Source organism: Mustela nivalis (genome assembly GCF_964662115.1).
Source record: "Mustela nivalis genome assembly, chromosome: 19".
In the NCBI taxonomy this organism is placed as follows: Eukaryota; Metazoa; Chordata; class Mammalia; order Carnivora; family Mustelidae; genus Mustela; species Mustela nivalis.
The window spans coordinates 261,504-284,124 of NC_139038.1; the positions used below are offsets into that span (position 1 = coordinate 261,504).

Genomic DNA, 22,621 nt, shown 5'->3' on the forward strand with positions numbered 1-22,621 from the left:
AACAAACAAACAAATAAATAAACAGCCTGCGGTGAAGAAGTCACTCACGAAGGCCTGAGGGCTGGTGGCAGCACGTGACCTTGCGGGACAGCACACCGGGAGCTGGGCCATCCCCGCTGGTCTGTGCGGCCCAGCAACATCCTCCTAGGGCTTTATCAGGCCGTGCATACATGCTTCCTGCTGTCACACACGCTGAGAAGTCCCCCTTTCCGGGCATCCTGGCCACTCGGCTGGCCTCATGGGGGGCGGGGGTGCTACTTGGGACTCTGCCCCTCCCCTGGGGCCCCAGCTCCTGGGGCCCAAGACCCCAGGCTCCGCCGCACCCAGAGTGAAAGAGCCTTCCTGCGCCCCCATCATAGACACTCTGGGGCAGCTGGCAGGGCAAGTCATCATGAAGGTAGAGGAGACACCCATGGGCTCTCAGGGACTTTAGGTTCTGGGGGGCTCAGAGCCATCTGTCCCCGGGGATAATATGTAGCCTTAGCCCCAGGCCCATGCTTCTCTCAGCCCCCAGCATCCGCTTTGGAGCGTCCAAGTTACGTGGACAGATACCCCGCTGCAGGCTCTGCCTCTCACAGGAACGGAGCTGTACCCCCAGAAAGAGGAAGACTGCCATGGAGGAACAGGTGGCCAACGGGCTCAGACCCCTCCTGCTCTGAGCCTGTCCTCCTGCCGATGAACCAGGAGCACCATCATTCACGGAGGAATGGGGGGGTACCTCTCAGAAGAGAGGCGTGGATGGGCGTGTGTTCCCCACACTGCACAAGTCTGAGGGGCATTCTCCTCTGCCTGTACCCCCCGCCTCCCATGTGCACATTACCAGGGAATCAGGTCTCAAATGTCCCCCACTGCATGCCCCACCACAGCTACGCTCTTCCATCCCAAACGCCAGTGGCACCTAATGACACCCAGTCCCCATCTCTGCCCCCCTCCACTGTCAGTTGGCCCCAGCAGCTCTCCCCCAGGCTCTGCACGCCATAGGGCCTGCCCCAGTGCGGGGGGGACAGAGAGGGCCTATGACCGGGAAGGCCAAGCCCTGGAACGTGTGAGGCAAGGCCAGGCCCCCACAGACGGCTGCTCTCTCCACACTCCCCAGAAGAGCCAGCAAGGCCTGGGGAGCAGGTGCAAGGCGCCGCGGCCCAGCACACCTGCTGGAAGCAGGCGGTGGCTGTCACTGACCTTCTCCAGCTTCTCGAAGTGTTCGCGCAGGAACTTCATGGGCCTATCAGGCTTGGAGACGCACAGGTGCACAATGCAGTCTTTGAGGACCTGCTGAACGCCATGCTTCTGAACATAGAGCTCACAACCCTTCAGGCTCTCGTCCTCCTCCGCCTGGTAGGACGACGGGGACGCCATGGTGACCCCACTTCTGGCTGCCTGGAGGGGGGGATGCACATCAGGGGGGCGCTCAGGGAGGCAGGATCCCACAGGCCCCCAAGGCCGGCCGTTGGGGGGCGCATGTTCACTCTCATCCAGTGAGTGCTGACACACGGTCCCAGGGTCTGTGGTCATGGGTCTGTCCTCCTGAACATGACAGCGCAAAGCCTTACCTCACAGATCTTTGTGGGCTTGGAGGAAGAACAGATTTGTAGGGCTGAGCAAAGCCCTGGTCTCTGAGAAATCTGCAGGGGGAGAGCGGGGGCCCGGGGGGGGGGGGGGGGCAAGGGCCATGCGCCCAGCCCAGCTCTTACGTGGTCTCAGTTGCCACTAACCCTCCTCCCTTTTTAGGAACAACTGTGGGAACCAGGGAGATGGAGAGGTGCTGTTCCAGGACCCCGGTAGCCCGCTCGGCAGGAACAGAAAGAAAACAAGGCAAACAGCTGAAACCCCGCTAAAGAGCCTTGTGAAAGGATGGTCCATGGAGAACAATGGCAGGGCCTCGCGTAGTCAGCCCAGCGCTCGCAGCTGTCACAATGACGGCTCAGGAACGGGGCTGCCCGCCGCAGGGACCCAGGTCCGGGCTCCCAGTTGCCAGGAAGGCCCCAAAGCCGCGCCCCCTCCCCCGGCCCCGCGCCCTGCCCCTGGCCTCTGCGCGCCCCCAGCCGCCTCTCTAGGCCCCGAGCCCCCAGCCCCTGCCTCCCTGCCCCAGGCCCCGGCGCCTCCGGCCCCTGAGCCCCCGGCCTCCGCTCCTCTCCACGACAGCGCCGCGGGCCCCGGTTCGGCCAAGGGGGCGGGGGCTCCCCAAAGGCCCGCATTTCCCCCGGCCTCTTGGCCGGCCGAGCTCAGCCCCTTGCCCGCGCAGGCCGGAGATCCCATCGCAGACCCTATCCCAGCCCGGCGTACCTGGCTGCGCGGCGCCCGAAGACCGAGGAAGCTGCGCGGGGACGCGGCGGGGACGCGGGGACGGCGGGCGAGCGGGTCCCCGCACTGCAGCGGCGCCGCCCTCCACCCGCCCCCGCGACGCGCCGACCAACCCCCACACCCCCCTGCACCCGGCCTGGCCCTGTCCCCTCCCGCGCGCCCCCTCCCCGCCCCCACATCGGGCCTCCCCACCCCCCTTCCTCCTCGGCTTCCCGCCCCTCAGCGTCCCTCCATCTGCGCACTGACAGACCGCTCCCCCCGCAGCTCCCCCCTGCGCCCCTCCCCCACCCCCTCCCTGGCCTCCCCAAGGACCCCACGCACCTGAAGCAAGCCTGGGCAGGCCTCACTGAGGTGGACAAAGCCCCAGGTTTTCATGCACAGGCCGCCAAGATTACCACCACTGCCCTCCACCACCCGCTCACACCTCCTCACCCCTCTACTAGAGACCCTGTGATGGCTTGTCCTCGCTGCTGCAGCTGGTGGAGCCTCAGGGTGATGGCCAGGACCCCCCACTGCTCACCCCTGGCAAGTTCAGCCACTGTCTGCAAGCCCCCACCCTCCAATCAGGGCCACCAGAGGAGGCCAGAGGGCCCCAGGATAGCCCCGGAGAAGGGAGCTGAATTCCTTTTCTTGGTTCAGGACTCCAGCGTCACCCCAATGCCCCAGTGGGAAATCACTGGGTCATGCTGAATTCTTCCCACCATCCTCCAACATCCAAGAGGTCACGAAGGCCTGTGGAGCCCCTGGGTTGACTCCCTAATCTACAAGCCCAGACCTGCAGAAAGGGGACTGTCCTTCTTCCTGTTAACCAACGTCATGCTTTGCCCGCATTCTGGCAGGTGGTGGCAGAAACTTCATTTCAATCACTTGGGGGTCCCCACCCTTTCCACAGATGGGTGGTGCACCAGCAGAGGGGATAGGGAGCTTGGGCCTTGAAGGGGAAGCAGACAGTATCTGTTCAGCTCTCCCATACTCCCCTGTCCACAATAACCTAGCCTATAGTCCCCTGTCCCACAGTCCCATGTCCACTGAAGCAAACAGACCGCAGTGTGGCTGCCCCGCCCCACCAGCCCCTGCAGCAGGGCTGAGACTGGCCCCACTCCCACCTGTCTGTGTGATGGTGAAGAACAGGTCACACTCAGGCAGCCAGACTGGGAACTCCTTTCTTTTTTTTTTTTTTAAAGATTTTATTTATTTACTTGAGAGAGAGACAGTGAGAGAGAGCATGAACGAGGAGAAGGTCAGAGAGAGAAGCAGACTCCCCATGGAGCTGGGAGCCCGATGTGGGACTCGATCCCGGGACTCCAGGATCATGACCTGAGCCAAAGGCAGTTGTCCAACCAACTGAGCCACCCAGGCGTCCCTGGGAACTCCTTTCTGCTTCCCCTGCCCTTGCCCTCGATGTGGGGGGAGGTCAGGGGTCAGCAGGGAAGCTGGCTGGACTACTGGTAGCCAGCCCCTTACGTGAGGAATGGCCCTCACAGAGCTGGAGGGGAAGCCGTGGGGTCCACCATGCGGGCATTCCTGGCTAGGTCGCCTCCCCTCTGACAGTGACAAACCCCGGCTTTTATAGGATGTCTGAGCAGCCGCATCCTTCCATCAAAAACATACCACAGGTGTCAGGTGACCCAGTAAACTGTGCTTGTCTGAGAACATCCCATAAACCCACAGGGAAGAACCATCCCATGTGCTCAGCCCTCTTGTGTTCCCCAGCAGGAGGCAGTCACATTGCCCAACTCCGGGGGTCTTTATTTCACCCCAGAACCGGGGCAGCCAAGCCTTGTGAAGACCCAGCTTCAAAGCTGCATTCTCTCCCAGCCACTGTCCACCCACAGACTCCTACCTCTGCTAACTCCAGTTTACCCCCAAGATTCAACCTGAGGGCTCCTTCTGCACCGCACCTCCAGACCAGGTGGACTCCCCGTACTTTGTAGCTCTCCTGGCAAATGCTGCACTGTGTGAGTCTGTTGGCTTGATGTGGAGAGCAGCACCTAGCCTGGGGTGACAACAGGGTGCCAGGACCTTCCGGGAAGAGGCACCAAGTGGGCACTTCCAAATCTTGTGAGATCTCAGTCCAACAGGTGGGCCCTACTCCAGTGCAGCTTTTGGCTGAGGCTGGGGGTATGGGGAGGAGCGCGTGGGGCAGGGACCCAGTGGCCATGAACACCACTGGTTACTATTGTCAGGGCCACAGCCGTTCCTCAAGGAGACCTCTGAGTCCCATCCCTGGGACACACGGGCAGGGCCCTGGAGGGATGCTGAAGACGAGGCCACAGGGGAAGAGAGAGGTGAGCTGCGGAGGAACACAAGGGCAGGGGAGAGGCGGGAACCACTCCTCCAGCCCCATGCCTCTGAAAGAAGGGGCCATCGGTGAGAAATTCCCTGGGAGGAGGCAGCAGGAGCCGTGGTTAAGAACAGTGCTAATTTTCACCTTTCACAATAGCTCACCAGGTAAGTCTGGGATGCAAAATTTCACTTCCGTATAGCCACCTTGTGTCAGCGCATTCTGATCATGCGTGCTCCCTGGGGTGGCCTTCGGGTGTGGCCCCTGGTGGCCATGGGCCAATAGGACTCCCTGAAGCAGACACCCCGTGGAGGCTCCGGGGAGAACCCAGTGCTGACCCGTGTGTAGCAGCTAGGGGACCCAGACTTCCGATCTGCAGACACCGCGAGATCCTCTGTGTGTGAGGTTTTAAGCCCCTAAGTTTGTGGTGACCATCAGGCAGTTCCTGAGAGCTGTCACAGGGGAATCCAAGGAAAGGCCCAGCCCCGTGTCTGGACAAGGAGGAAACCGTGGCAAGAATGCGATGGGCTGAACGCCATGTCACCCCAAAACTCCTGCTAAATCCTAACCCCCTGTGTGGGGTGTCGGGAGGGGGCCTTCAGGTGAGTCGGTCGGGGGGGGGCCCTCATGCCAGGGACCCCAGAGCATGCCCTTGCCTCTGCAGCTGCGCGTGGACACGGAAAGGGGACAGCGCAGTGGAGACGAGGGCCCAGCTTCCTCGTCTGGGACACCAGCCTCCAGAGCCATGAGGGAGACAAGTCTGGGGTCCTTCTGAACAGACCAAGACGGGAGGAGGCCTGAGCACTCAGGAAGGCCATATGTGAAAACAGGGATAAAGGAAAAAAAGTGTTATGAATCTGGCACAGGAGCGGACAGACCTTAAGGGATCAGAACGAAGAGTCCAGAAATAAACCCAAACCAAAATTTATAGGGAATTCGTATGTGGTAAAGGTGGCATTACATGTTTGTGGGGAAAATAATAATTCAGTAATTACTTTGGGGAGAACTAAAAAAAAAGGTCACGTGTGCCTCTTCGTACAGATAAACTTCAAATGGATCAGGAATTTAACTACCAAAGTTACGGAAGCAGCGTTGGGAAATGTCCTAGGATCTCGGGACACAGGAGGCCTTTTGAGTCCTACCAGGATATTGAGGGGCCATGAATGTACAAATCCACGTACTCCATAAACATGAAAACTTTGTGCACAAAAGCTCTCACACGTTCAAAATAAAAACAAAACAAGAAGTAGATTCACGACACCCTGTCACAAAGGGCTTCCTTGGCAGGAAGATGCCCAGCTTCATGCAAACCAAGAGTAGTGCAAATTTAACGTACACAGAGGGGCCCTGGGCCACCTGGCAGGCTAGCACGCGTCCCCCTAGGCAGGCACGTCTGTGCAGGCAGGGCGCAGGAAACAGGCCTCACCAACACGGGGCTCCCATGGAGCCTCGGCGACCCCCGTGCAGAGGAACCTCCTGCACAGAGTTAAAGACACAGCCCAGCAACTCCAGCGTTGCGTGATAAAAAGCCAATATTCCAGTGACTGTTCCTGTTTGTGCATGTTTCTGCTTGAGGTTGAATGTGTCTGTCTGTGGGGGTGGGGGGGGCTGCAGACCAGGGAGAGCCCCCACTATTCACAGGGACGTGGCTGCACTGGCTGGACTAAGCCTAGCCTGTCTCCACCATATGTTCCTAAGTGAAAAAACACAAAAACCACAGTAGGAAACTTGGCGTGTATGCCACCACTGAAGAGGTGGCTTCACAGGGCGCCTGGGGGCACAGTCAGCTGAGGGTCCAACTCTTGGTTTTGGCTCAGGTCCTGGTCTGAGGGTCATGGAACTGAATCCCACGTCTAGCTCTGAGCTGAGCCTCGTCCCTCTCCCTCTGCTCCTCCCCACTGCTCCCAGGCTGTCTCTTTAAAATAAATACATATCTTAAAAAAAAAAAAGAGAGAGAGAGAAAGAGAGTTGACTTTACAATCTGGATTTATGTGGATTCAGGCATAGGGCATAGGATACCTCTAGACAGACCTGAAGGGCAGAGGTGGCCTGAGGGGGAGGGAGGGCAGCAGTCCTAAAGGGACCATGTCCCAAGTGCTGTCCCAATTGTATGCCAAATGTATGTATTACCTACTCAAGAATAATTTTCTATTAAATTTTTAAAAATCTTCCTGGAAAAGACAAAGGAATTCAAGAGACCCATTATGAACTCCACAAACCACATTAAAATCACAATAAAGGGGTTTTTAAAAGATTTTTCTTTTTATTTGACAGAGAGCACGTGTGGAGAGAGGGACAGAGGGAGAGGGAGAAGCAGGCTCCCCGCTGAGCAGGGAGCCCAACATGGGACTTGATCCCAGGACCCCGGGATCATGACCTGAGCCGGAGGTCACCCACTAGCTAGGCTCCCCAAAGGGATTTTGTTTCTCAAGTCACGCCCTCAAGGACTGGAAGACCATAAGAAAATTCTGGGAGCCTGAAAGAGGACAGGAGAGTCATCACTGACTAACCGGAACCAAGAATACTAATCGGTGAACTGGAAACATCGAGAACCCAGTTCACACCACAGAATCCCCCAAAACCCCAGGGACAGTTTCACCAAGGAAGTGAGAGCCAGTGGTGAGGGAAGCTTTGGCCTCACACACCACCCCCACACCAGAACAGGGAAGGGGCCACACCGAAACGAGGTGACTGCGTGAACAAGTATACACCAGATGCTGACCACAGCCCCTTACCGGATAGAATGCCTGGGGCCCCAGGCGCTGGGAGTCTTTAAGGCTCCCAGTTCACGACGCAGGGCCTAAGGGCAGTGGGCTTCCCACGAGCTCCTGGCTTGTGACCCTCTCCTCAGCTTCCCCTGAGGGACTGTGTGGCTGCAGAGCCAGTGACAACATAGGCATCCTGAGGCTAGATTTAAAATGCAGCACTGGGTGCCTTAGAGCTGCCCACCAAGGAAGCCCGCGTCGCTGTGTGGAGAGCTGCCTCCCAGCGAGGCCCCAGCCTTCCACCAGGCCCAAGCCAGAGACCCGGAGCGTCCGCAACGTCACCCTCCCCCTCTGCCCCGAGTGGCTGCTGGGTTCTGCAAAGGAACTCAGGTCCTGCCCACAGGCCCCACCGCCTCCCAGCCCTCCCGCTGCCTCCTGACTCGCCCCTCAGGACAGGTCAAAGCCAGTGACATCTTCAAGCCAACTGAGGCCCCTGTGCTCCCTTTCCTTCCCCAGATCAGCACTCCCTTCCTCTGTGCCCGCTGAGCTCCTGGGCCTCGGACCCTACTTCCAGAGTCCCTCCACACCACGTCGCACTGCTTGAGGGTCCCGTTGGTGTCACCATTTGGCCAGTGACCTCCCCTCCCAGCCATCAACTGCGTGAGAAGTGACTGCATCGGCTTTGACTCACTGCAGTGTCCCAGCGCCTCCCAGGATGCCCGGAAATGTTCAACGCCCCACAAATACTTATTGGATGAGATGATGAATGAATGAACCAGCTACGTGCTATCTGCTAAAATCAGTTTATTACACTGACTTATATGACACACTTTAAAGTCTGTGTCACCAGAACACAAACAAGCAAGACTCCGGAGCAGACATGGAAATCCCCTTTCCTTACCTCTCCCAGCTCTTTAGTATTTATTCCTTCGGTGGAGGAAGTTCTGTCTCTCCCGTGGTACACATCTGAACAGCTGCATCACATTTTGGCTCAAGGAGAGAGAATCCAAAGTTCTAGGGTTATGTTAAGGTACAAACCCAGTGTCAGCTCAGTGTTTCTAAGTGTCCAGGGCTAGGAAGTGATGGAAACGCCAAACTCAGCTCAGAGAGTTGGAACGCATCGTCCTCCGGGGAGGCGTGTCTGTGGCTGCGAGCAGGGGGGGCCTGCGAGGGGTCTGCTAGCTCCTCCCCAAACTCATTGAGCAGGGGGGCTCTGCCTTCTCCTGCATCGATACAGCCTCTGGCATCTAGACGTCCCAGAAGAAAGTCACTGCCCCGGCCACCGTGTCATGGTCAGAGGCTCCACGGAAGGAGAATCTAGGATACAGTCTCCGATGTCCAGCTTCTCTCACTGAGCATGTTTCTGAGGTCCACGCCCGTCACAGTCCATGGCGGCCCTTCCTTCCTAAGGCTAAAGGACAGCCCATCGTGTGACCAACCACATTGTGTTTCTGTCACCATGAGGGCCACTCAGGACGCTTCTGCCTCTCGGCTGCAGTGAGCACAAGTGCGCAGGTATCTGGCAGCCTAAGGGGACACAGATTTGCTGGGTCACACGGAAACCCCAGGCTTGCTTGTCTCAGGAGCCGCCAGGCTACTTCCCACAGCTGCTGCACCATTTTACCTCCCCACCAGCAACTGGAACAAGCTTCCAATTTCTCCTGTCTTTGCCAGTGCTTGTTAGTTTCTGGTGGTGATTTAGTTGTGTTGTGGGTTTTTTTTGGTGATAGCCCTCCCCATGGATGTGAGGGGCTGCCCCTCTCCTCTATGCGGGGCAGAGAAGCCATGTTCTGCTGTGTGCCAGGGCCCCTGGGGAGTCTGCAGGCCAGCTCAGATTCCACTCAAGGCTGGATCCATCTACGGGCGTGGGAGAAACGTCAGCAGCTCTCTTTGGAACCCACCCACTGCATCTAATAGGACATTTGCTGTGGGGTATTTGTGGATGTGCCTTCTGGTCCTCCTCTGCCAAGCTGCTGTGGTGAACAGGTGTCCTGTTGCATCAAATGCTCTTTCTGCATCTATTGAGATGATCCTGTGATTTTTCTCCTTCAGTTTTTTTCTTAATGCGGTAAATTATAGTAATTTCTTTTTTTAAGAGTTTATTTATTTATTAGACAGACAGAGATCACAAGCAGGCAGAGAGTGAAAGGGAAACATGCTCCCCGCTGAGCAGAAGCCCGATGCAGGGCTTGACGATCCCAGGACCCTGACATCACAGCCTGCGCCGAAGGCAGAGGCTTTAACCCACTGAGCCTCCCAGGTGCCCCAACAGTAATTTATGTTAAATTAACCTCATATTCCTGGAGTAAACTCAATGTATTCTTTTAAAATTCCTTATCTCCAGGCTGAACTGGTTGATATTTTGTTCAAGATTTGTGCACCTGTGTCCAATGAAAGAGGTCGATCTATAACATTCCTTTTGTGTATTGTCCCTGTCACTGTGACGCTGGCCTCACAAAAGGGATTGGGAGATGGTCCCTCTTTCGGTTGTCAGAAAGAGTCTAGGATGAGAGTTATTTCCCAGGAAAGTGTTTGTAGTTAATAAATAGCTGTCCAGCTATCCTTCCAGCCTCTATCATGGGAAGCTTTTAAATCACAAAGGCGGTTTCTTTACCAGACACTGGACTCTCCTGCCTATTTTTTCTTGCATAAGTTTTAGTAAATCACGTTTTCCTAGGAATCCTCCATTTCTTGTACTTTGGGAGGGATTAAGGAGGTTATGTGATCCATTTGGGGTATTTCTGTTCTAACCTTCACTGTTCTCTTTCTCTTACTGGGTTTGGATTTGTCTATATATATATATATTTTTTTTTTTTAATTTATTTAACAGAGAGAGAGATCACAAGTAGACAGAGAGGCAGGCCGAGGTGGGGGGGACAGGCTCTCCGCTGGGCAGGGAGCCTGATGTGGGGCTCCATCCCAGGACGCTGGGATCATGACCTGAGCCGAAGGCAGAGGCTTTAACCCACTGAGCCACCCAGGCGCCCCTTGTCTGTATATTTTGCTACTGGGTTAAAAAATCAACACTTGGGGTGCCTGGATAGCTCAGTCATTAGGCATCTGCCTTCAGCTTGGGTCATGATCCCAGGGTCCTGAGATCAAGCCCCAAGGGAGCCTGCTTCTCCCTTTCCCACTCCCCCTGCTTGTGTTCCCTCTCTTGCTGTGTCTCTGTTAAATAAATAAATGAAATCTTTAAAAAGAAAAATCAACACTTAGAGGGGCACCTGGGTGGCTCAATCAGCTAAGCATCTGGCTCTTGAATTCAGCTGAGGTCATGATCTCAGGGTCATGAGATCATGCCCCATGTCCGGCTCCACACTCAGCAGTCTGCTTAGGGATCCTCTCTCTCTCTCCCTCTCCCCCCTCCCCCAACTCACACTCTAATCAATCAATCAATCAATCAATCAATCAATATTTTAAAAAAAAACACCTAAATGTCTGTCCAGGACACCTGGACAGGTGTCACCAAGACACCTAAATACTGTCTATCACCACACTCAGCTGCTCTATAGCTGCATTTATGATGCAGCTGCTCTATAGCTGCATTTATGCACACCTAGCCCCACCCCTGACCCCAGAGAACACGAAGCTGTTTGTCATGAACATCATGTACATGGAGTCATGCTACAGTCACCCTTCAGCGATCATCTGACTTGGCATAATTACCTACAGTCGCCAGGCCGTACTGTCTATCTGCAGTTCATTCCTTCGTTTCTGGGTCGAACCGTGTTGTTGAAATTCCACATTTGAAGTTCTTCTGGTCCTCTGCTGATTTTCAGTGTGATTCCCTTTTCATTGAAGGACATACCCTGTATGATTTCGATCCTTTCCATTGGCCCAGGATTTCGTCTCTCCGAGAGTCTGTTTCACAGGCACTGAAAAACAATGTATATTCTGCTATGGTTGGGTGGAGGTTTCCTCAAATGTTCATTGATCCTGTCGGCTGATGGCGGTGTTCTATGTTCTTGCTGAGTGTCTGTCTAGTAATTCTAGCAATTGCTGAGAACGGTTAGGGAACGGGTAGGGACGTCCTCATATAAAGTCTTCGTGTACATGGGATGGATTGATCACTTCATTGTCAGGTAATGTCCCTCTTTGTTCCGAGCCATTTTCTTGGCTCTGAAGTCCACTTTGGCTGGTATTAACAGAGTCTGCTTCTATTTTTTAATTTAAAAAAGATTTTATTCATTTACTTGACAGAGAGAGATCACAAGTAGGCAGAGAGGCAGGCAGAGAGAGAGAGAGGAGGAAGCAGGCTCCCTGCTGGGCAGAGAGCCCGATGCGGGGCTCGATCCTAGGACCCTGGGATCATAACCTGAGCTGAAGGCAGAGGCTTTAACCCACTGAGCCACCCAGGCGCCCCTATAGTCTGCTTTTTAAAAAGTAGTATTTACATGATATATCCTTTCCCATCCTTCTATTTTCAATCCACCCATGTCATCGTGGCGGGAGTGAATTCTAGCCTGTGTTAGACAATGTAGTGCCGGGTCACAGTTCCTACTCACTCTGCCACTTATTTAGGTCTTCTAACTGGTGTGTTTACACCATTTACATTTAAAGTCATCATTGACGTATTAGGGCCTCCATTCAGGAGTTCGTATTGTTACTTGTGTTTGTTCCCTCTCTTGTGCTCTGTGAGATCCTGCAATAGTCTTCGGAATTCCCCATAATGTTTTTGCTTGTATTGCTGTTCAGTTTCCTTAGTGGCTTCTCTAGACACCACCATACACGTGGCACTTAGGAGTCCCCTGCTACGAGAGCCATGTCACACTGAGCGCAGTGTAGAAACCTTCCTGCCACTTCTATGCCTTCCCCCTTCCCGCTTTTCAGATCTAATTATCATAAATATTCCCTCCGCATGCACTGAGCACTACGTGTTACTACTCGTACTTCAGCTGTCCGCCGTGACTGAGGAATCCTACAAAGTGAAAGATGGTCAGTCATGTTTCCTGCCGTGTTCACCCACCCTCCTATCATTTTCTGAGGGTCCCTGCCTTCTTGTTACAACGGTCTTCCCTTCTGGAGAGCTTCCTTTCATCATTCACCAAGGGCAAGTCTGCTAGCAACGATTCTACTTGTCTGCCTGTCTGGAAGTCTCTCCTCCTCCCTCATTCTTTTTTTTTTAGATTTTATTTATTTATTTGACAGAGAGAGAGATCACAAGTAAGCAGAAAGGCAGGCAGAGAAAGAGGGGGAAGCAGGCTCCCCACTGAGCAGAGAGCCCGATGCGGGGCTCGATCCCAGGACCCTGGGATCATGACCTAAGCTGAAGGCAGAGGCTTTAATCCACTGAGCCACCCAAGCGCCACCCTCTTCCTCCCTCATTCTTTTTTTTTTTTTTTTAAAGATTTTATTTATTTTATTTGACAGAGAGAGAGATCACAAGTAGGCAGAGAGGCAGGCAGAGAGAGAGAGGAGGAAGCAGGCTCCCTGCTGAGCAGAGAGCCCGATGCGGGGCTCGATCCCAGGACACTGGGATCGTGACCTGAGCCGAAGGCAGCGGCTTAATCCACTGAGCCACCCAGGCGCCCCTTCCTCCCTCATTCTTGAGGATGGTTTTGCTGCTGGGCCTCACTCCCCTTTCAACACTCGCACAATGTGCCACATCCTTCCCGGCCCATGACTTAGGATGAGATGCCTGCTCTCCATCCACGTTGGCACCCCTCCATGGGTGATGCAGTTTCTCTGTAGCTACGTTGACCATTTTTTCTCCCGTCTTCAGTTTTCAGAAGTTTAGCTGTGCTGTGTCTGGGTGTGGGTTTCTAGAGGTCTTAGCTTACTTTGGGGTTGCTCACCTTCTTTAACCTGTGTTTCAGTCACTCACCAGATCTGGGGCGGTTTCAGCCATTATTTCTTTTAACTGTATCTTCAGCCCACGTTCTTCCTCCTCTTTTTCTAGAACCCTGGTGACATGCATCACTGTCCTGCAGGTCTTTCAGCTCTTTTCCTTCTGTCTGGTCCATCTGATCTGTCAGATGGCGTAAACACTGTTGTTCAACCTTCAAGTTCCCTGATTCTGTTCCCTGTCTCCCCTCTGCTGTTGTGTCCATCCAAAGGTACAAGGAACACTGTGTCCACTGATGGATACAATACAAGCTTGGCTCTTGTAATTTTAAGTTCTATGATTTCCATCTGGCTTCTTTTGATAGTTATTATTTCTTTGCTGCAACTTTCTTTTTTAAAAATTTGTCTCAAAAGACTCAACAATTTTTTTTAAAAGATTTATTTTAGAAAGAGTGAGAGAGAAAGAGCATGCATACATAAGAGAGAGGGGAGGGGCAGAGGGAGAGAATCCTCAAGCAGACTCCTGGCTGAGCCCAGAGCCTGACGTGGAGCTCAATCCCACAACCCACGAGATGACGGCCTGAGCCAAAAGCAAGTGTCAGTGCTCAACTGACTGAGCCCCCCAGGCGCCACAAGACTTCATGAATGATTTTTAAAAGCCATTTTTATGATGACTGCTTTAAAATCCTTGTCAGGTCATTCTAACGCCTGCATTGGCATTTATCTTAACGCCTACCTTGGCATTTATGTCAATTCATTGTCTTTTGCCCCAAAGAGCAGTTTTCCTGGCTCCTGATAGGAAAAGTGATTTCTGAATATGTCCTCAACATTTTGCGTATTGTGTCAGCAGACTTCTGACGTTACTGAAATCTGCTATTTTAGCAGAAAGTTGCCCTATTTAGGTCTAGCATGTAGATCTGGCCTACTTTTGTGGCTCATGGTGCCAGTGAGTCTGGCAATGCTCTCCTGGTCTGCTTTCTTCTTCTGGGCACTGCTACGGCTGTTGGGAGAGTGGAGCAGCACCTGCTGGGTGGCAGGTGGAACGCCAGAAGACGCTGGGCTGCACAGACTCTGCCCCTATGCAGGGCACTGCCCACCACCACTGCAAGAGCTGGTGGGCCTGAAGGGGCTTTGATGCCAGTGCATACTGTGGGGTGTGGGTGTGGCTCCCCACCAGGTCTCTCCTGGGTCTCCCCTTTCTCAGTCCTACAGCCAGAAAGAGGAGGCTTTTCTTGTGGTTCTCTTGCCTGTGCCATAACCCTGTTAAATGGACATTCATTAAGTGAAGCCTGGGGTGTCAACAAAGACCAGGTGAGAAAGCAGAATAGAAAAACTCACAACTCAGAGGTCCTGAAGGTACATGGCACAGCATGGGGAGATCAAGGCAGGGTGTGGGCACAGCATACAGGGAGATCCAGGCAGGGTGCAGGCAGAGAGAGCATCTGTGGATGGACTGCTTTGGGGTTTCTGGGCTAAGGCCGGATCAGTCAGTTCAAACCAGAAAGAGCAGGGCTTTGATAAGCTTTGCAGGGGCTTTATGTAAGAGGCACATGGGGTGGGCCCTGGGCAGCAGGGGTAGGTGCTTACCTCAAGGGCTGTAGGAGAGTGACATCAAGAACTTGACTTACTGTGACTCTGCAGGCTTTATCTAGGACGTGTGCTCATGGCAGGGGCTGGTGCTGGTCCAGAGGCTCTGCAGGCTGCCTGGCCATACTTCGTGGACGTGGAGGCAGCAAGATCATGGACTACTTTAATGAAACTCACAGTGGCCTGCAGGCAGTTCTGGCTTGAGCTGCAGACCTCTCCGGCACCTGTTCTGGAAACCTCTAAGAGAAAACAGGAAAACCCACAGAACCCACTGTGATGCCACCACCCAGTCCTGAGGACCCCAGTTAGCCAGTCTCCCTGCAGCGAAGCAAACCTGATGGGGCCAACCTTCTCACCAAGGAAGCCTTCCTCCAGTCTCCCATAACTAAAGAAAAAGGCCCCCAGTGGCATGACCCATGCACCTCCTGGCTCCCATCCCTACTCTCCTCTGGGTCCCTGGCCTCGCCTCCTGGAACAGCATCAGGGCGCCCCAGGTATCGGTTCCCGGACAGACTGGTTGCTGATTTCCTCAGTCTGGGGGGCTGGAAGCCTGAGATCAAGGCATCTGCAGGGGCTGGTGCCTCCTGGGGCTGCAAGGGGCAGTCTGCTCCAGGCTGCTCTCTCTGACCTGCAGACCGCCATCCGCGTTCACGTGGCATTCTCCCTGTATGCTGCGGCCCCCTCCTTTTAGAAGGGCACTGTCACATTGGACTAGGTCTCCCAATGCCCTATTTCTAACTCGATCACCCCTGGAAGGGCCCTATCTCCAAATAAGGTCACATTCTGAAGCCCTGGGGGTTAGGATTCCCATGCACGAACTTTGGGGAGCACAATTCAATGCAGCACCCTCACCCCAGGCCTCTCGCCCCTGCCTGCCCTCAGACAGGAAGTCTCCCGCCACCGCCTCTGCGGAGCTAACTTCACCAACTCTTGTCAGTCACCTGTGTTGGCATTTCGCGGGCGAGCCTTACCTGCCCACTCCAAACTCCTCTGCCATTCACTCCCTCAGGACCATACACTTCTAAGGCGTGCCTCCCGTCGCTAGGCTGAGCCCTCAGCGCGCAGGGACCACGGGGCTTCCGGCTCCCCGCCCCCAACCCACCCCGGATGTATCCTGTCCGTGCCCGGAGCTGCCAATAAAGTTGTGTAAAGAGCCAACCGGAAGAGGAGCCGTAAACCGCACCGCGGCCGTCGTGAAAGCGCCGGTCTCCCCGGGCGACGGGCAACGCGCGGAAGATGGCGGCGCTGGTGGCTGCGGAGGCCTCGGCTCCCCCGGGGCCGGCCGAGACGTCTGAGACGGCCGAGGCAGCGGAGCTGAGCCGCGCCCTGAGCCGCCTGTTGCCCGGGCTGGAAGCCGACAGCAAGCTGGGCCGGCGGCGCGCGCTCGAGGCGCTGCAGAGCGCGCTCGAGGCGGCGTGGCCCGAGGCGCCCGACGCCGACCCCGCTGCCGCGGCCGCCGCCTTCCAGGGCCCGTGGGCGCGCCTGCTCCTGCCGCGCCTGCTGCGCTGCCTGGCAGACCCGGCCGAGGGCTGCCGCGCGCTGGCGGTGCACCTGCTGGACCTGGGCCTGCGGCGCGCCGCGCGGCCCCGCGACGCACTTCCGCGCCTGCTGCCCGCGCTCGCGGCGCGCCTGGCAGGCCCCGAGTCCGCGCGCGGCCGGCCTCCGGAAGCCTGCGAGGAGCTGCGCCTGGCACTCGTGCAGCTGCTCAGCCTGGCGGTGCGCCTGGGGGGCCCCGCGCTCGCGCCCCATCTGGACGATGCGGTGCGCGCGCTGCGCTGCACTCTTCTCGACCCCTTTGCTGCCGTGCGCCGGGAGAGCTGCGACTGTGCAGCGAGCCTGGCGCGTGCCACGCCAGGTGCCCTCCTCTTGCTGGGGTCGGGAATGGGGGTGCGGGGAGGTGGAGGGGCGGTCGCCCCCTGTGGGCTCCTTCTGGACCTCGGCAGCAGCCGCTGCTCTCCTCCATCCGGTGGTTCTCAAAATGCAGATTCGTGGAAACCGTGGCAGAAATTGCTAAGAGGGTCTGGAATGCGGTGCGTTTTCGTAACTGCCCCTCGCCAAACACCGCTGCAGTCCTAAACGTTTTATCCCCCTTTCTCCACAGAGCCTACCTGTCTTCCCTCTTTGGGTTGGACCGCTGTCCTAACTGGAGAGAGGCCGCATCTGTCCTGTTTTCCTTTAATCCATTCTCCGTTATTAAAAAACAAAAACAAAAACTAATCTGATCAGGACAGTCCCTTTTTCTAAGTAGCCATTTCTGCAGGATCTTGCCCCACTTAACTCTCCTTGCTGCCTCGGGCTGGGATGTGCATTGGTAGGAGGCCTCTGGGAAGGGTTCCTGCAAGACAACAACTAAGTTGAAGATCAGTGATCTGTTGTCAGGTGGAACCTAGCTTTGAGAAATAAGCTTGGTAGATCTGAGAAGCAAAAAGGAGGTCAAGGTAGCCAGAGGGAAGGAGGGTGGGCAGGGGGAAGCTGCTGGGGGTTTGAAATTATTAAGCGCAGTGGGGAGCCTGTGGAGGGTGTGGAGAAGGGGAGTGAGAGGCTAAGATTCAGAGTTTTAAAAGATTGCTCTTGTGCTCATGGAGAGTTGATTACGAAGATGACAAGAAGAAGTGAAGTTGGTTGGGGTCATAATTAATCCATATTTAGATGACGGGTAGTTTGGCCTTGGGTGGGGGTGAGCAGTCTGCTAATAGAGACGGAGGGAAATGGATTGATGTTGAACGGAGCTGGCAGGATTTCCTGTTGAACTGGGTGAGGGATGAGGGAGAAGGAGGTTTTGGTGGACAGGAGACCCAAGGAAACCAAACCATCTCCCCGCTCTGCCCTCTCCTGGTGAGGGCCCTGTGCTGGATCCCCATCACACTGGGTACTAGTAGCTTAACATCCTGCCTTGATCTGAGCACCTCAGAGTTAAAGAAGTCAACCAAAGCATCCCTGAAATAGCCATATTATGGATGGGTCTCAGGCAGCGGCAGAACTGAGGTTAGAACTCCAAGACCAGGACTCTCAGAGACATTCTGGTTCTGACTTTCTGGGAGGCCCCTACAAGTAGAAAGTGGAATGGCTTTGCCCAAAGCACTGTTGGCGCCGCTCTCTGTGGTAGCACCTGGTGTCTGGCTTCAGGCACACCTGATGTGGGGACTTGAACAGCGTCCTCTAGGCTGTTTCTCTACTTTGGTCTGCATCCCTCTCAGGCACCCAGTGCCACTGTTACCAACTTCAGACTCTTCCTCACAGCTCCTGCCTCCAGCTGAGATGGGGTCAAGCCCTCAGCCTTTTCCCTTTGGCGCTGTTTGGGTCACATGCCTGTCCTGTGCCTCTCCCAGTGCCAGGGGTACAAAGCTGTGCTTTGGCAGGCCTGAGCTGAGTGCTGTGCCTACAGCAAGAACCTGGGTGCAGAGAGGAAGTTCCAGGGCACAGGGGGCCTGTCCTTCTGTGAGCCCATGGCGCCGGGCTAGGTCAAGGCCCACGAGGAGCAAGTCTGGTAACGGGTATCCTCCCCTGTCTCACAGACCACTTCCACATGCAGTCGGAGTCCCTGATCGGCCCCCTGATGCAGAGCATCTCCCACCAGCACTGGAAGGTGCGAGTGGCTGTCACTGAGGCCACGGGCACCGTGATCCAGTTCGGCAGCGCCAAGTCGGTAGACGATGTGCTTCCTCACTTCGCTCAGAGGCTCTTTGACGACGTCCCTCAGGTAACAGGAGCTTCTCCTCTGCACCAAAAACATGCTGTTTGGAACTCACTCCTTTTTCTTTTTTGAAACTGTTGGCTTATTACAACAAACATGTTTTACGGTTTTCAGTCCCAAGGTGTTCTTAGTTCATGTCTCTGAGAAACTGGTGAGAGTTGAACTGTTTTAATGTATTCATTATTCTTAATTGTGAACAATATGGAAGAGGGCTGTATCCTCTTCGGCAAACAGTCTGGCCACGCCTTCACCACAGTTTCAGAGGCATTGGTCATGCTGATCCAGGGAGGCACATTTACTTGACAAACCACAGTGGTTGGGGTACCCGACCCGGGAGGGAAGGAGAGGGAAGGATGGATGCGGGTAATCACTCTGTTGGGCCTTGGGACCTGTGGGGCGAGACAGGCAGAGATGAGATTACTGGCTTTTGTGTTGGTGGAAGTCAGCTTAGAGGCCACGTTGTGGGGTCTGAAGTCACAGGTGCTTCTAGAACTTCACAAATTCCGACAGCAGTGGGGAGCAGAGCAAAGGCCACAGTGGGCAGGCCCCCTCCCGGAGGAGGAGACAAGTGAGGAGGGAGTTCATGCTTCTGGCTACATGGGGTGGGAGGAGCAGTGGTAGGTGGCGAAGTCCCCTGGGTGGTTAGAAAGTCCCCCTGCCTCATAGCCGGCAGGATACAAAGTGGCCTGGGTGGCCAAGGACTGAAAAGCTGGTGGTGTGGTGGCGTGGCCTGTGCTGTCCTGATGGTGGAAGGGTTGGTTACATGCTTGAAGCATGTGTGTGTGCCCCTCCTGCTGTCCACACACCGTCTCGTTCCATCCTTCACATCCGCGGCTTGCACGGCCCCTGCGGTTGGGAAGTTGTGTTACCTGCTCAAGTTCACCCAGCTAGAGCTGGCCTCCGGGCCCAGATCCAGGGACACTGTTCTTTGGCACTGTCCAGCCTGCCAACCATAAGCACACTTGAGTTTTCTCCCAAGGTACTTTGGTTTTTTAATTTTTTAAAAGATTTATTTATTTTAGAGAGCATGAGTGGGAGGGACATGGGGGGTGCAGAATCTTAAGCAGACTCTGCACTGAGCACAGAGCCTGACATGGGGCTCGATCTCATGCCCCTGAGATCACAATCTGAGTTGAAACCAGGAGTTGGACACTTAACTGACTGCACCACCCAGGCGCCCCTCGTTTTATTTTTAAACAGTGTTATTGAGCCACAACTCACATACAATGTAATTCCTTCATTTGAGTGTTCAGTGTTTTTGGTAGGTTATGTTATTTTTGAAGTATTTTGTAAAAGATACGTAACACAGAATTTGCCATTTCAACCATTTTTGTGTTGGAGTTCAGATGCGTTAAGTATGTTCCTAATGTAAAGCAACTATTGCCACCAACCAGAACTTTTTAGCATCCCGAGCAGAATTGAGCAGTAACACCCCCACTCCTCCCTGCCCCCCACTTCTGATAACCTCTTTCTCTCAGTGTGACTGTGTCTACTCGGTGCTTCATAGAAGCAGAAGCCATGACCATCATGCCAACCTCCTCCCTTGGGTGTGGTGTATCTCGGGCCGCCCCTGCAGGAGCACGTGTCAGTGTTCCACTCCTTTCTGAGGCCGAGTGGCACGCGTGGTGTGGATGGGCCATATTTGGTGTGTCTGTTCATCCATCGATGGACACCTGGGGTGTTGGCACCTCTCAGCTGCTGTGGCTGGTGCTGCTTGAACATGAAGATGCACATCTCTGAGTCCAGCATCACTTGTTTTGGGTGTGGGTGTAGACCAGGGAGTAGGATTGCTGGGCCCACTGCAGCTCTACTGGTAGCTCACTGAAGAGGCACCAAACTGTTCTCCACAGTGACTGGACCGTCTTCAATGCCCAGCAACAATGCATAAAGTTTTCCATTTCTCTAGGTTCTCCCAACGCTTTTTTCTGGCTTTTGTTTGTTGATATATAGCCATCCTAATGGGTATGAACTGGTGTCTCATTGTGGTTTTGACTTCTTTTCCCCTCACGATTAGTGATGGAGAGCATATTTTTGTGTGCTTATTGCCAGATGGTCTACAATATGCTGTAACCTTCAACTCGTGGGGCTCCTGGTGCAGTTTGCCTGCAGGTGCATGTGCGCCTGTGGGCTGGAAGGGTCAGGATGCCTATTCATCCACAGAAGGGTTAGAGCTGCTTAGCACCTGTTGTGGAAGTCCTGAGGGGACAGAGAGGTGAGAGGGAGTGACCCTGGGCATCCTTCTCAGCAGGATGTTGGTACCCTTTGGGGCTTTAGGGGCTAGGACAGAAGGCCCCACTTAGGTACATGTCCATGATGTCTTGGACCAGGGTCCAGGCATGGCACACTGCCTGCTCGGGATGTCTGCTTCGCCTTCCTTGCCGGCTTTTATCCTCTGCATATCTCCCTGAGTTGTAACAAGGGTGTGAAGACAGACAAAGGGACCGTCCTCCAGCCAAGAACCAGTCTGTCCATTCAGTGTCGGGGCCAGCTGAGTGTAACGGGCCCCTCCTGAAGCTGGGTGGGGTCGGCATGTCACAGCATTGGACATAGGGACCCAGAGCAGAACTGGGCTCTGCCAAGGGAGGAGGCAGGGTGCTAAGTCAGCACTCACAAGAGACCTGGCTGTAGGAAGTGAGGGCCAGAATGGATTCCAGTGAAAAACAATACCACTGCCCTGATTGGGACAGGGTCTCAACTTGCTTGAGATAGGGCAGGGGTAGAGAAGATAGAGGCTTCCTTGTGTCACAGATGAAATGGCTTTCCTCAAGGTAGCGTAATAACTGTGTATTGGCATCTTTCTCTAAGCAGCATTATGTGTATCAATCAGGAGCTCCCTATAAATAGCGTAGTTATGTCATAGGTCCCTGTAAATAGTGTAACTATGTATCCATTCCCTGAAAATAGTGTAACTGTATCTGAAGGTCCCTGTAAATAGTGAGACTGTGTATCCATAGGTCCCTCTAAATAGTGTGACTGTATACAGAGGTCCCTGTAATAGTGTAACTGTGTATCCGTTGGTCACTGTTTATCCCTTGGTCGCTGTAAACAGTGTTAACTGTGTATCCATCGTTCCCTGTAAGTAGGTCTCTATATATAACTAGCTGGGGAATGGCTTATATCTGTTTGTTGAGCTTACAACATGGGTGTTTGGTGCCCTGACTCCAGGTCGTAAGAGCTTGCATTTCCACAGAAGAGGGAGATAGTCTTCAGCTGATTGCTTTCTCTTTGGGGCCACCAAGGACAATACTGTGTTTCTTTGGTCACAGGCTTTCCTGAACTTTGGGGCTGCAACTATTTTTTTATTACTTGATATTGCAAAACAAGTGCACTCCATTGTTAACACTATTTTTTTTTTTTTCCATTTCTTCCCGGTGGTATTTGGTTTGCTCTGTATGATTTCCAGGGCCGGTTGAGATGGGTTTTCAAATCCAGTGTGGCCACTGCCCACCGTCTTTCATGCTGATGTGGGGTCCAGTCAGTGGGGTGATCACAAAGTTCCTTCCCATGAGTGGGCAGGGAAGTCACACGCCTCTTTCCTGTGTCTGCATCAGCTCTCAGGCCCTCATGGTCCTGGGCTCTGTGGATGTTTGCTGGGACTTCAAGGGCTGGGCCACTTATAGACCCTCAGTCCCATAAACAGCCCTGGGCTGTCAGGATCCCACCACCACCCTCTGTGCAGAAGGTGAGGTTCTCACTGCTTTTGTGACTTGCAGAAAACATCCAGCAACTCCTGTACCCACTGGGCTGTGTTCCAGGTCACTGAGCTACGGAGTGAGTGGCCACCTGGAAGTCACTTCCTCTAAGTGCTTTGCCTGAATTGACCCATTTCGTGTGTGTTGTCCTTTGGAGGGAGTCTGTGGTGACCTGCACCTCGCAGGTGGGGAAGCAGGGCACGAGAGACACAAAGCTCACCGAGGAGACATGGGTGCTCAGAGCATGGGCCGTGTAGCTCCTGGAATTCTCCCTCTGGAGCTTTGTCACCTCGGGTCTCCAGGACATGTCTGAGGATGTAGAAAGGAGTTGTCCCAGTGTGGTGGGGCTAAGGTAGCTTCTCCAGGCCCAGAGAGGCCCACCTCATCTTGTGTGTGCCATGGGAGTGGAGGAGTACCAGCTAGGGTTCTGTCGTGATCCGTAGTCACGTGTTCACTACAGGCCTCGGTTGCCCTGGGGTCACAGTTACTTTTGAGAACCACTCCACTTTACTGCAGGCGGTAATGTTTGGGCTGGAAGCCAGAATCGCGTGTGCTCTTTGTAGTTTGGATAAAG

General features: G+C 54.4%; 2 protein-coding genes across 5 annotated transcripts in view; one reads left to right on the forward strand and one right to left on the reverse strand.

Moving 5' to 3' along the window:
- Positions 1-15,772, reverse strand: part of PRKAR1B (protein kinase cAMP-dependent type I regulatory subunit beta) — an 80,320-nt gene extending 64,548 nt beyond the window's left edge. The window contains exons 1-3 of one of the 3 annotated variants that reach the window (XM_082714061.1): positions 15,633-15,772; positions 14,703-14,898; positions 1,180-1,377 (exon numbers count right to left, since the gene is read on the reverse strand). In XM_082714061.1, the coding sequence (XP_082570187.1) occupies positions 1,180-1,356 (177 nt within the window). In that variant the 5' untranslated portion in view covers positions 1,357-1,377; positions 14,703-14,898; positions 15,633-15,772. Of the gene's footprint in view, positions 1-1,179; positions 1,378-2,283; positions 2,400-2,733; positions 3,131-14,702; positions 14,899-15,632 lie in introns of those variants that run through there. The other 2 variants (XM_082714062.1, XM_082714060.1) reach the window with 2 other exon arrangements.
- An 81-nt stretch (positions 15,773-15,853) lies between these two features.
- DNAAF5 (dynein axonemal assembly factor 5) overlaps positions 15,854-22,621 on the forward strand; it is a 44,423-nt gene continuing 37,655 nt past the window's right edge. The window contains exons 1-2 of one of the 2 annotated variants that reach the window (XM_082714041.1): positions 15,854-16,516; positions 18,177-18,361. In XM_082714041.1, the coding sequence (XP_082570167.1) occupies positions 15,898-16,516; positions 18,177-18,361 (804 nt within the window). In that variant the 5' untranslated portion in view covers positions 15,854-15,897. The remainder of the gene's footprint in view (positions 16,517-18,176; positions 18,362-22,621) is intronic. The other variant, XM_082714040.1, reaches the window with a different exon arrangement.